Source organism: Protopterus annectens, chromosome 4.part0, assembly GCF_019279795.1.
Source record: "Protopterus annectens isolate FY-2018-M chromosome 4.part0, PAN1.0, whole genome shotgun sequence".
In the NCBI taxonomy this organism is placed as follows: domain Eukaryota; kingdom Metazoa; phylum Chordata; order Ceratodontiformes; family Protopteridae; genus Protopterus; species Protopterus annectens.
Genome location: NC_056733.1, coordinates 121468388 through 121481471, shown reverse-complemented (window position 1 = coordinate 121481471; position 13084 = coordinate 121468388). Strand labels below are relative to the sequence as shown.

General features: G+C 39.1%; 1 protein-coding gene across 1 annotated transcript in view; it reads right to left on the bottom strand.

Annotated features, from left to right (window-relative positions):
- The window catches only part of LOC122800225 (ubiquitin carboxyl-terminal hydrolase 36-like), a 1786736-nt gene that overhangs the window by 577063 nt on the left and 1196589 nt on the right, over positions 1-13084 (bottom strand). Inside the window, exon 14 of the mRNA XM_044069718.1 lies at positions 11607-11737. Coding sequence (XP_043925653.1) covers positions 11607-11737 — 131 coding nt within the window. The remainder of the gene's footprint in view (positions 1-11606; positions 11738-13084) is intronic.

Genomic DNA, 13084 nt, shown 5'->3' with positions numbered 1-13084 from the left:
TTAGCTTTGGAAGCTGGCCATCTGTTATACCCTTCTCAAGATAAAACCCATACAGCTAAGGCAACTGTAGCAGTGATCAAAAAGAAGCACATATACTTCAACAGTACTGGCATTATGTTAATAATCTGGCTAAGCATACATTTTAGTGGATTATTAAAAGCTAACTACCAGCTTAATTAAGAAAAAAAATCTTACTTTCTTTGATGCTAGTAGTTTACTGGTCAGCAGTGGCCCGTAAACCACTGTGTTACTTTCCAGGCCCCTCTAGCAATGCATCATGTCCAATCTAGTACTAGTCTGTTACTTGTTGACTCTATCTTTGAAATTAATATTTCATCAGTCTCTCAGTGTTTGTATAACTTATTTTCCCACTGGGATAATCCTCCACAGCACTGTTAATGGATCAGGATGGTGCATGACCACCATCTTCCTCCTAGCATTTGCCTTCACTGTGCTTTTCCCCATATATATGGTCACACTTTCTAATGCTGACCTTGGAACCTAAAAACAAAACTAACAAGGGAAGAACACTTTCTAAACAGGGCAATGAGGAAAAATAAGTCACAAAGGTGGTGGTGGTGGTAAGGAAAGTGAGTGTCTTATGCAAGTCCTGAAGTGTTGTTTATTAGGTCTGGCCACTAAACTAAAAATAAAGCTATCCACCAACCCACTGTGCATAGAATGGAAATGTTGAGCAACAGGACTACCCATCCTGCTGTTTCTCACATCTCCCAAATGTTCTAAAATTCTTGATTTTACTTTTCTTTTAGTCTGTCTGACATACCATTTAGGGGAAGGGCAACCACAACCAATCATATAAATGACCCCATAAGAATCACAATCAAAATGATCTACTGCTTTACGCTTTTTCCCATTAATCAAAAACCCACTGAAATTTCTGATCTTGTCACAAAAACCCTGCATTTACCAAAAGGACAAAAATCCTGCATCATCTAACTCCCTTTTCTCCTTTGTATTTAACAATTCCTTCAAATTATAAAATCTTTTATAAGAGAAAACAATTCTGTCAAGAACTCTAGAAAAGCTTCATCCCTGCTCACAATGGGCCATAAATCAATTACCAAACTTCTTAAAATAGCAGAAAAGGGTGAAAACCTACTAACAAAATATATAACATTCTTCTGCTCAGTTGCATGATCATACCCCTCATTGTGGCATGCCCCAACTCCCAAGCAATATCTATTATTAATCAAAGCCTTGCCTCTGTTTTTTCCCTCAACTTTAAGTTCAGTTTCCAGTATGGTACTGGCAGAATATCCCCTACTGCTCAACATATTCCTAATTTTATCAAACTTCACTTTATCTAAGGGAAAAATTATTGAAATGATCTGTCTGGCTATGGTGCACAATTGCGCAGCACTGCTTAGTGCAGCATGATGCGCAAACAAGCAGAAACCCGCTCAAACACAGGGCTTAAATACCAGATGCTAAAAACTTAAAAAAAATTAAAAGCTCAAAAGAACCAATGAGGGTGCTTAGTCCAAGCCCTATTTGGTCCTTGCTTTCACTTCTGGATGAAGCACGAGGGCTCCACTTTTAACTGCGATTTCTCAGAAGTAATGTTGGAAATATGCCTAAACTCCCCATATGGTAAAGACCTGATTAAATGGGGAGAATGCATACTAGAGGCGTGCAAGAAATTGTTCACAGCAGTCATCTTATGAAAAGGCTTAAACTGCACTTTATCATTCAACCCCACATATAACTCAACGTCCAAATATTGCATAGATTTACTATTTGTATTGAAAGTAAAGTCTAACCCACATGGCTTCTTTTTCAAATTTTCAATTAACACATTAAATTCCCCAGGGTCACCTCTACACAAAAAAACAATAAATCATCAAAGTACCATTTGTACATCACTACCTTCCTCATAAAAAAAATCAGTGGGATACATGAATAAGTTCTCAAAATGGGTCAAGAACAAAACTGCATAAGAAGAAGCAAAGGAGGCACCCATTATGGTGCCGCCTTCTTTCTGTGAAAAAAATTCACTGACAAACACAAAATAATTGCAAGTGAGACAAAATTCCAAAAGCTGAATTGTGAGACACAGAGATATCCCACTCACCAGGCTGGACAAGGAGAAGGTTACAGTCAGCTGTCTAGCAGGACCAGGATCTGTCAGATCACACATGCCCTCAAGTCTCTAAACAACAAGTACCGTTATGACTCAGTCATAGTTCATGTTGGTGTGAATGACTTGAGACCTACCTCACTGGACTACATGAAGAGAAACATGATTGAGCTCTACGAATGTGTGTCCCAGGCAGGTATGCCCCTAGCCTTGAGCAGCATTCTACCCTCACCTAGATGATACCACAACAGACAAAAAATGACGGACTTCAACAACTGCCTTAGCTTCTGGTGTCATTCTTAGGAGATCCAGTTCCTGTCAGCCTTGGAGGACATGGTTGATAGACCACTGTGCTTTGCCAGCGATGGTCTTCACCTGTCACCGCTAAGCTTTTGGCTACCAGCTAAGGCACTTGTCTCCCCATAGTGCTTTTTAAACAAGGTCTCAACAAAATTTCCGATGTGAAAATATCACTCACAAATAAATTAAAGGGTATGCTTATAAATGCTAGGAGTTTAAATCAGAAGCTGCACTCTCTAGAATGACTCCTCTCCCCGGCGGATGTTGATGTCTGTGCAGTCACAGAAACTTGGTTCAGGGCTGCAAAGAGTACCCCGGCCTTAAAAAGCTTCAATGCCTTCCACACTTTCAGACCTCAAAATGAATGTGTGAGAACCAAAGGAGGAAGAGTATATCTTCATCAATGATAAATATACCTCTAGAATGGTTAGACAGGAAAACTGCATGGAGTTACTCCAAGGTTCAACTAACTGTAAGACCCCCTTCAATTGATCGTTAGCTATAGGCCCCCTTCAGTGAACCAAGATACCCACATTGCTTATTTGGACCTACTTGAGTCAATCAAATTACAGCCAAACAATCTAGTCATGGGCTATTTTAACTATTCCTCCATTGACTGGGAAGCTTATATGACTACCAACATGCCCGCACAAAGGTTCCTGGACTTTGTTAACACTAATGCTCTGGAACAAACGGTATGCAACCCCTCAAGGGGCTCAAATATTCTCGACCCGGTCCTCACCAACATGGGTGACCATTGCACCACTACAAGTAAAGGACCCTCACTGGTTAAATGTAATCACAAATCAGTCACATCTGAAGTAGCTATAAAACCAGAACCCCTCTTAGGTGAAATCATGCTAAAAAATTTCACCAAAGCTAATTGTGCCCTCCTAAGGGACGACATACATAATTTCCAAGTTGCTGTTCCCACAGATGGCATTGACAACTATACTTAAGTATACACAAATGCCCTGTACAAACACTTATACAAATGCATTGACACAGCTGTATATGATAGGATCAAAACAAGAGCCTCAAGAAAAAACAAACCTCCCTGGTGGACATACAGCATTAATAAGTTATACAACAACAGGAAGAAATTGCTGTCTACGAATAAAAAAAGAGAGGTCCTAGCACTGGAAAAACACCCAACTGTGCTTGAACAAACAAATAACTTGTAAAATCCTTTAAGGGCAACTTCGAAAAAAAATTTAGCAACCATTGCTACGGATAACCATAAGGCATTCTTCAGCTATATCCAGAACCTAAAACGTAGGACCCGGATGTGTGATGAACTCTTGCAAAAATAGATAACCTATTAGCTGACAGGTTTGGTGAAAATTTCACCCCCTGTCCACTCCAAACATTCCACAAAGCATTCTCTCTATATCGCCCCCACTTTGCATCTCCAAAGAGCAAGTCATTAATGTTCTCTCCAAGGCCAAAAACACAGCCTCTATGGGACTGGATGGCATCCCAAGTTGTGTTTTAAATGGTCTAAAACATAAGTTAGAACCGTCAAACCCTTCATAAAGGGGATACAGCAACAGACTCTGGGAACTACAGACCTATAAGTTTATCCAGGCTTATCTGCAAGGCCATGAAATGAATTGTCACGGACTTTATAAATAAGGATATAGGCAATTTCCAAACCCTTGATCTGACACAATTTAGTTTTGTCAGAGGCAGGTAATGCCTGTTAAACGTGGTGGACTTCTTCGAAGACATCACCAGAGCCACAGATGAAAGCAAATCTGTGCATACAGCCTACCTTGACTTAGCCAAGGCCTTCTACACAATCTCACATTCTGACATCAATGATAAATTCTCCTAGTTGAATATCAGCCCTTGTGTCATCACGCTAGTTGATAACTGGGTCACTGACGGATCACACTCAAAGTTGGGGACTTTACCTCAACCAGCAGACCTGTCACCAATGGGGTTCCACAGGGGGTCAGTGTTGGACCCCTAATGTTTGGAATATACTTCTCAGAAGTTCAGGCCAAAACACAGGGGCTGTGGCTGACTAAGTTTGCTGATGACTGCAAATTAGGTGCAATCAATGAATTCCCAAACAATGTCAACAGATTTCAAGAGGGATTCAAACAAACCAATGATTGGTGCCAAAGCCATGGACTCAAACTCAATGCAAAAAAAATGCATCATCATCCCCTTCGGTAAAAACGATATCCCTGCAGACTATCATACAAATAATAATACCCTAAGTAACAACGCAGTAGTGACAGACTTAGAAATGCAAGTTGACTGTAGCCTAAAATTTGACCACCATGTGTCTACTGTGGTAAGGAAGACATTCTATGTTGCACACTTCATTAGCAAAGGCATTGCCTCAAGAGTGAAAGTTCATAACACCCTTATACTCGACCCTTATCAGACCAATAATTGATTACAGTACTCCCAGCACCTGCAGCAACTTGAGCGACCTTAGAGATTTCTAACCAGGAAAACTCAGGGTCTCCAGCACGTCATAAATTGAAAGACTGAAGTCACGGTCACTATACTCAGAAACGTACAGACGACTTAGAGGAGACTTGTGCCTGGCCTACAGAGCAATCTTGGATACAAACTTAATGGAAATGCTGCACATCCACAAGTGACGCTCCAGGAACCTTAACCTGGCCTGCGACATAAATGGGACCTGCTGGAGAGACAGATATGTCTCTCAGAAGTTGACAATCCACTGAAAACTGTAAATTCCTGCAGGGGATTTCACCTATAACTCTCCTAGATATGGGCAGTCGTTGCCAAGATCTCGAGTTTAGGCAAGATCCTTTATATTGGGTTTCTCTAGTATTACATTGGGTACACACGGCTAGGCTTATAAAGACTTTTAGGTCAATAGCCCAGTAACCATCTATGAACCTATAAGAAATGCTTAGCTAAATGTGATGTACTTGTGAAATGGCCAACAGCTCTTAAATGTGTGCAGTTAGATTCAGGTGGCTATATCACTTAACAAATTAACAAAAAAACAGTTTGGATGAACTACATAGGAAGCTTTACTGTTCCAATAAACTAAGCACTTTCATATACTATTTTCAAGAGAGTTTAGCAGGTGAACATTCTTTTCTTTCACTTTAGTGGATTGATAAAGTTTCCTATTAGTTCATCTGAATTAGGTTATAAAATGGAATTTACAGATTACTCTGTCTTTAACAAGGACGGATGCAAAACTCATAAAAGTAGTTTCAGAATACGGTAAGGAATGTGCTGGGGGGAGGGAAAAGAGCTACTCAAACATAAAGGATGCTTCTAATTGGAGACGGACAGAATATACATTTCAAAGGTGTATTCAACAAACAGCAGACAGATACTGAATGGGATATGAGATAGTGTTAGACATGCCGGGAAAATAACACACAATTCCAGTACTTTTTTTTCCTGTAGCAGTACAAAACTCCTTTAATTAATGTGAAATGTTTTATAGCACTGAAGAGCAGAGTGCAACTTTTGAAAACTTTATTTCATTTAATACACTGAAACTGATGCAATTCAATATAATAATCAATATAAGTTAGGAGGAAAAGGTTCAGTACAAACACTGTATACAACTGTAAACTGGAAGCGATACTCTACAGTGATCTCCTTCCTGGAAGATGTGTATAGAACTTAGAATCAGCCCAAATTTGTAGTTGTTCTTTATGTTGACTTGTCAAAAGCATTGGACTCCATTGCCCATTCACATTTTTTAATGCTTCAGAATTACTAGGCGAGGGGATATCTGCCCAAAAGTTTACTGAATCCAAAAAGTCCACACAGTAAAAAATGTGCTCCACACTGTCTATTCCTTTATGCCAAGGTAGCAGTGTATCAACAGGGGATCCATTCTTGAACCCTTGCTATTTCTATAAAGTTGTGAGCACCATTTGAGATAAGCATATGAAGTAGTCTCCCACTATCTATGCTGATGACATTAACCTGCTACAAAAAGATATAACAGTTTGGAGTCTGTGTTAAATTATGAAGCCTATTTCTCCATCCCCCTGCTTCACTTATGCTTGATATCCCAGTGTTCCCGTCCACTGAGAGGTCTACCTGCTCCAACTTCCTCCCATGAACTTTTCTGAGTGAGATGAAGCCAGTGTGGATCTTAAGGATATTCTGGGGGTGGTGCCAGCAACTGCTGCTGCTGAGGGGAGGGGGTTGTGGCTTACTCTTGATTTCCCACCCTGTATGCCTGCATTCATAGACAATGTCTAAGGGCTACTCCCTCCTCTGTGGACCGTGTCTCTCCTTCATCCCCCTGGAGAGGCATGCCCAACCCTCCTAGCCATTCCCTTATACATCTGGGCAGGTAATGAACCTATGAACCCAGGTTATCTGGGTCATAATTGGGACTTTCTCCTTTTACTCCATGGAACTTGGCAGCATCATAAAACTGATTTTTTTGCTGCTTTGTGAACAAACCAAGCAGGAAACTGGAAAAGCTGCAACAATTTATTCCGGTACCTCGGCTGAATGCCTTCAAAGGAATAAATACATTACTACTTGCTGCACCTTATATATTGCTGTGTAACACCAATTAATGTAATTAAACAATCACAAGAGTTAATAGACCCATAGAATTAAAGAGACACAGTGTAAAACCATGTATCATATCATGAAACACTATAAATATATACAAAAAACTCCTTAAATAGACATATGTCTTACTAAATATAAACAATGTTATATTACTCAGATAGTAAGATTAACTTCTAAATTCATACCCCTTGGTTTTAAAGTACTAAATTTTAAGATGAACCTGCTTTCCAAATTCAAAAGATTCTGTAAATAATTCCCAGTGTTGTAAAATTCAGGTTTAGCTAAGGCACAAAAAAATAAAGAATCCAACACTCCATTATGAAATGAGTTAAAATGTTCAGAGATTGGGCTGTCTGTCCTGGCATTTCGAATGTCACCTAAATGTTCTAAGATACGTATTTTTAGTTGACGTTTAGTCTGGCCAATATAATATTTGGGTGGAACACAATCACAACCAATAATATACACTACCCCACATGATTTACAATTAAAATAATTATGAGCAGTGTATTTGACCCCATTAATCAAACTACCTGATAAATTTTTTACTTTTGAACAGATCTTACATTTTCCACATCTAAACATACCATGTGGCAAATTGTTATTAATAGTGCCAGACGAAACGCAACTGTTCAATTTTGATTTTAAAATTTCCTTTAAGTTGGCATACCTGCCATAAGAAAAGGAAACATGATTTGGGAACAAGTGACCTATCTCCTCATTGTTGCAAACAATTGGCCATAATAAATCTACAATGTCTTTCAGCATCATAGAGAAAGGGGAAAATTTTGTGACAAAAAATATATTGTCGATATTAACACGACCAGCCTCATAATCCCTAGACCTTTCTGGAAAAGCTTTCTTTAAAATATTGCCTCTCTTGTTAGGATTTAACAGTCTATCTAGACTTTTACTGATTAAACTTTCAGAGTAACCTCTCATAGACAATCTGTGTCTAACATTTTCAAATTCCAAGTTCCAGAGAATATTTTCCGAAGTGTGTTCCTTGATGCGTTTAAACTCCCCAAATGGGAGTGCCTCAATTAAATGGGCTGGATGAGCACTGCTCGCATGTAAAAAATTATTAGAAGCTGTATGCTTCCTAAATGGTCTAAACTGAACTAATCCTTCTATATCTACATACAGTAAAATATCCAAAAATTGGATTTCACGATTGTTCACACTGTATGTAAATTCCAAACCAAAACTGCTTGGTTTGTTCACATTCGTTTTGCAGTTTGGTTGGTTTTGTTTTTTGCTGCTTTACAAGAACATGCATTTATGTGCCAATTAATGCAAACAAAACTTAATCTATGACTTATTTTACAGTACCACAAAGTTGTAATATTACAAGCACTGACTCAAGACCAGTTCAGCATTCAGCTCATATTTTACTACTGAGAACAAAACTCTTGGCAGAAATTTGACCTTTATGCAAAAAAGATTTGATGCCTTCTTTTGTGTAAACTACCTTCTTTTACACAAACATTTCTGGCAATCAGATTCTGAGATAAGGAAAATACTAGGCTGTTTATATTATTAATTTTGGATTATAATGTCATTACTTATTTAAAATGCTGTGAGAAAAGCTATAGGAACATTACTTTAATAAATCATGCCGTTTTGATTTTTACAGAAGTTCTGCTATAACCTGCACATCAATGTATGCTTTACTTATGTTCTTACTGGTGAATTAAAAACTTTAGACAGAATCACAAGCGTCCGTGGTTTGTTTTACTACAATCTCTGTGACAGAAAGCTGTACATACTTCATTTGGTCAATTTACAGTGTAAAACCATTATGGATACCACAAAAATTTTGTTTTTAAAGAGGATTTGCCATATTACATCAAGTCAAAGGCAACTCATTCTGTTCTAAGTGCATTTGCTATTTTTAAGCATGCTTTTCCCATATTATAGTCTTCAGAGGTCAACTTGCTGGAAAGTTTTATTATTTTTGTATTTACAGGACGATATTTGAATGCTGTACATTATGCAATGTCTGGTTGCTTAAAGAAGGTAAGTCCAAATGCATTCAACAATAAAACTAAATACAATGAAAGTCAAAATGAAAATTATATGCTGTATTAACAACAGTGACTGCTAGCCGAGGTGAATCACAGCATCAAGTCCTGATTTTACTTACTTCCACAACGTACTCTCAAGTACATACAGAAATACAGCCTAACCAAGAACCTTCAAAGCTTGCCAGAGCATTCTGCTCCACAAAAATGATCATAAACAGTACTACTGTGAAAAAGGAAGACTACATACAGGTATGCCTTACTGCACACAGAACTAAATGACCTAATGCAGATAGATATACATTAAAATAAATTAATGCACTAACAGCTACAATGGCTGAAGAATGTTTATTCACTAAAGGAGTAGATGGGTGCATGAAATTAGAGAGTTTTTTTCAAATTCTCAAAAGAAGTAGTGAAATCAATTGTAAATACATTACAAGACATTAACAGATAAATTTTACTTTCCAAAATATGGTTTTACTGAATTTTAGGCCACTAATGTTTTAATACAGCTTGTATTTGAACACAAAAAAACTGATATTGGTGTACAGGCTTGTGTTTAAGGAATACTGAAGGGGAAAATGACACAGCAGAGCAGTACTGCACCAACAGGACAGCTTTATCGTTATGCATTAATATAACTCACTGAGAACTGTTTTTCATTCAAGTAATGTAAAGCAATAAACCTATGTTAAATGCTGTTAAACTGTGTGATGAATACATTTCAAAGAACTTAGTGCACTCAAAAATGAAACTCCAAAGCTCTACTGGCATCAACAGCTTCTTACAAACTAATTTAAATAAATCAATTTCAATTAACCAATGTCTTTGCATTGAACATGCAAGCCAGCATAAAACTGACTACTGTGGGATGTTTACACCTTAATACTTCATGACATCACATTGCTTCTATGCAGATAGAAATACTCAGATAAATAAGACCACCGGTGGTGAACTGGTCCATCGTGAACACCTTTCGCAATGCCTGGGCCACAAGGGCAGGGAAAAATCATAGGTTCATACTAGGCTATCTGCCCTGGGGCAATTATAAGCCTAGCCCGATTCTGTATGGCCTATGCCACCCCTTGATTTGAGTATACTGTGCCCTTTTCAAGGTTTAGTTTACTGTGCCTCTGTCTAATAGTGACACGGGAGTAATCCCTGGGACAAACCTACGATCCCCCATCCACTTATCGAGATTCTTCTTGAAGAGATTCAGTGAGGTGCTCTGCTCACATGAACTGGAATTCTATTCCAGAGCGAAGGGAGCCTCTGGGTTATGAACCTGTCCCTCCAGCAAGTTCTATTTATTTCTGTGCTGATGTTCAAGTCTCTCGAGCGTGTGGCTCTAAGGGATTTAGATTCACTGAGGTGGAGCATGTCCATTAATTCTGGATTTGACATAGCTTTGTATGTCAGGCATAGATCGCCTTGAAGTAGGCGGTATGCAACTGAGTAGAGCTGGAGTTTTTTTAACCGAGCAGCATATGGCATCTGTTTGAGACCCTTGAACCTCTTGGTGAGATACTTTTGGGGTCTTTCTAGTTGCTGCAGGTGTCGGGTAAGGTACATCCCAAAAGGGGCATTGTATTCTATGATGGGCCTGATGAGGGATGAATAAAGGGGCACGATTACCTCTCTTGATCTAGATGAGAAACCCTTCGTGATGAGGTGGGCTATGTAGAAGGTCTTTCTAACCACTTTGGCAATGTGGTTTTCAAAGGAGAGATTGCTATCAACTTGGGTCCCCAGATCCCTAATAACTTTCTCTGTACTTAATGGGTTTCCGCCTATGTGGTAATTTGTGGGCACATTGTTTTTGCCAAAGGGTATGACTATACATTTTTTGGCATTTAGCTTTAAAACATGTCGCTGGCACCAGTTATCTGTCTCTGTGAGACCTTTTTGAAGGATGTTTGTGTCAGCTGGAGAGTTGATTATGGCGCCCGGTTTGCAGTCGTCTGCGAACTTGGTGAGCCATAATCCTCCCACGTTTGCCTGTACCTCGGAAAAGTATATACCGAACAAGAGTGGTCCCAGGACAGAACCCTGTGGGACGCCACTTGTGACCGGTTTCGAGTCTGGCATGGCTCCAGCAACTCTCACTCTGTGGGTTCTGTCATATATGGACATTTCAAAAAAGCTAATGAATCCATTATGTTTTGTAGGAGGAAAGCAGAATATCCAAAGAAAACCCATGCAGACATGCGGAGAACATGCACACGCCTCACAGCCAGTGATGGGAGTGAATGATGTATAAAATAAAACTTGCAGGAGCAAGTGAGACATCATACAGTATTATGACAAATGTAATAAATTCCTAAAGGAGAAACTCTACAGACAAAGAAACAATTCAGGACAAATAAAGTACATAACCCACCTGGTGAAGAAAAAAAAAAAAATATATATATATATATATATATATATATATATATATATTTTTTTTTTTTTTTTTAAAGACCCCATTTCAATGCATGGAACTCAAACAAGACTACACAGGCTAAATGCATTATTGTGACATTATTTTGTCTAGTCTGCACAGATTATAATGAATTACACAAACATCCACAACACAATTTACTTCATAACAGACAGCTCCAAAAACTCATAATAAACAAATAGAACAAACTTACCTGTTTCTGTCTTCAGAAGGAAGGGAGATGAAATGTGCTGACTTTGTGGTGTACACAGGACTGCCGGATGAACAGCGGGGTAATGAAGAGGAGGGGAGTTCATTTCCGGTCACCCTCCATTGTTCGCTGGCCTGCAGTTATTGACATAAATAAAAACTTGGTGGTCTAAAAATCAACCATGAATGAAAAACAAAAATAAAAAAATAAAAACAAAAAAGTAAAAAAAAAAAAAAAAACAGAAAGGGTATGACAAGAAAAGAATCAAAGTTTTCAGAGTTAGAAATGGAAAAGAAAGAAAGAAGAGAGAGAGCATTACAAGACTATGACTATACAACTGAAGCAGAGAAAGCAATAATTATGTGCGGCAAGAGCAATAATATTGAGGATCACAGGACAGCAGCAAAAGGAGCAACATCATGTTACTTGCTTGTTACTAGCTGGGTTCATTTCAGTGTGGGGGAATGCAAGAAATTTTGTAGTACCCATAAACTGAAACCATCTTCATGGCACTTAATCCACTCTATGACTTCTAAAAACCAAATCAATAAAGGTTTCAACTTGGATATAATATTACCAGAGGACTTCTACAGAGACAGATAACTGAAATGAACTTTGCATGGAGCTCAACAGAAAACACCAAATTCAAATATTTATTAGAAAGTACAGTTGTGTACACTTACCATAAATGTAGATGTTTGAGTGTATTCACTGTTGCAGTCATCATCTGTGGTTTATCCCTGCTGTGGTAACCCTCGGCCGGCCCGAACACCAGAGTCAATGTTTTTCTGCATCGGCTGCTGCTGCTTGCTGTCTGACATCAGGTCGTCACAGTGCTATAAAGGAAGGCAGCCGACGGCATTACAACAGTTTTTCTTGCCCTAACCAGTCAGAGGCCCAAGTAAATATGGTAAAGTGGTCCAGGTGGCTAAAAGCCACCGTTAGAAACTTATGTCTCCCTAAAGAAAGAAGATATAAGGGGGAAGGAGGGTGGGAAACCAGGACTGCAACAGTGAATACACTCGAGCATCTACATTTATGCTAAGTGTACACAACTGTACTATGTTCTTTGTGTTTCAATGTTGCAGTCATCACCTGCGGGAGGATTCCCAAAGCTGAGGAAAGGGGTGGTAGGATTAGCAAGAGACCTAGGAATGGGCCAACAAGCACTGCAGAGGCAAACCCTGCTGTAGCCTTCAAAAATAGAGGTAGGTATGGACAGAGGTCCAGGTGGCAGCTTCCAGGATGGCCCTAGTGGGAACGCCTCTGAGGAATGCTGTGGAAGTGGATGCTGCAACAGACTTTGGGGGGGGGGGGATTTCCCATGCAATGTGTTAGGAGAAATGGATACAGTGTGATATCTATTTGGACATGGGCTTCCCCCCCTCTGCCCCTGGGACAAAGCTGACAAATAGTTGGTCTGTTTTTCTGAAGGGTTTAGTGTGATCCAGATAATATCTGAGCTGTCTGTGCACGTCCAG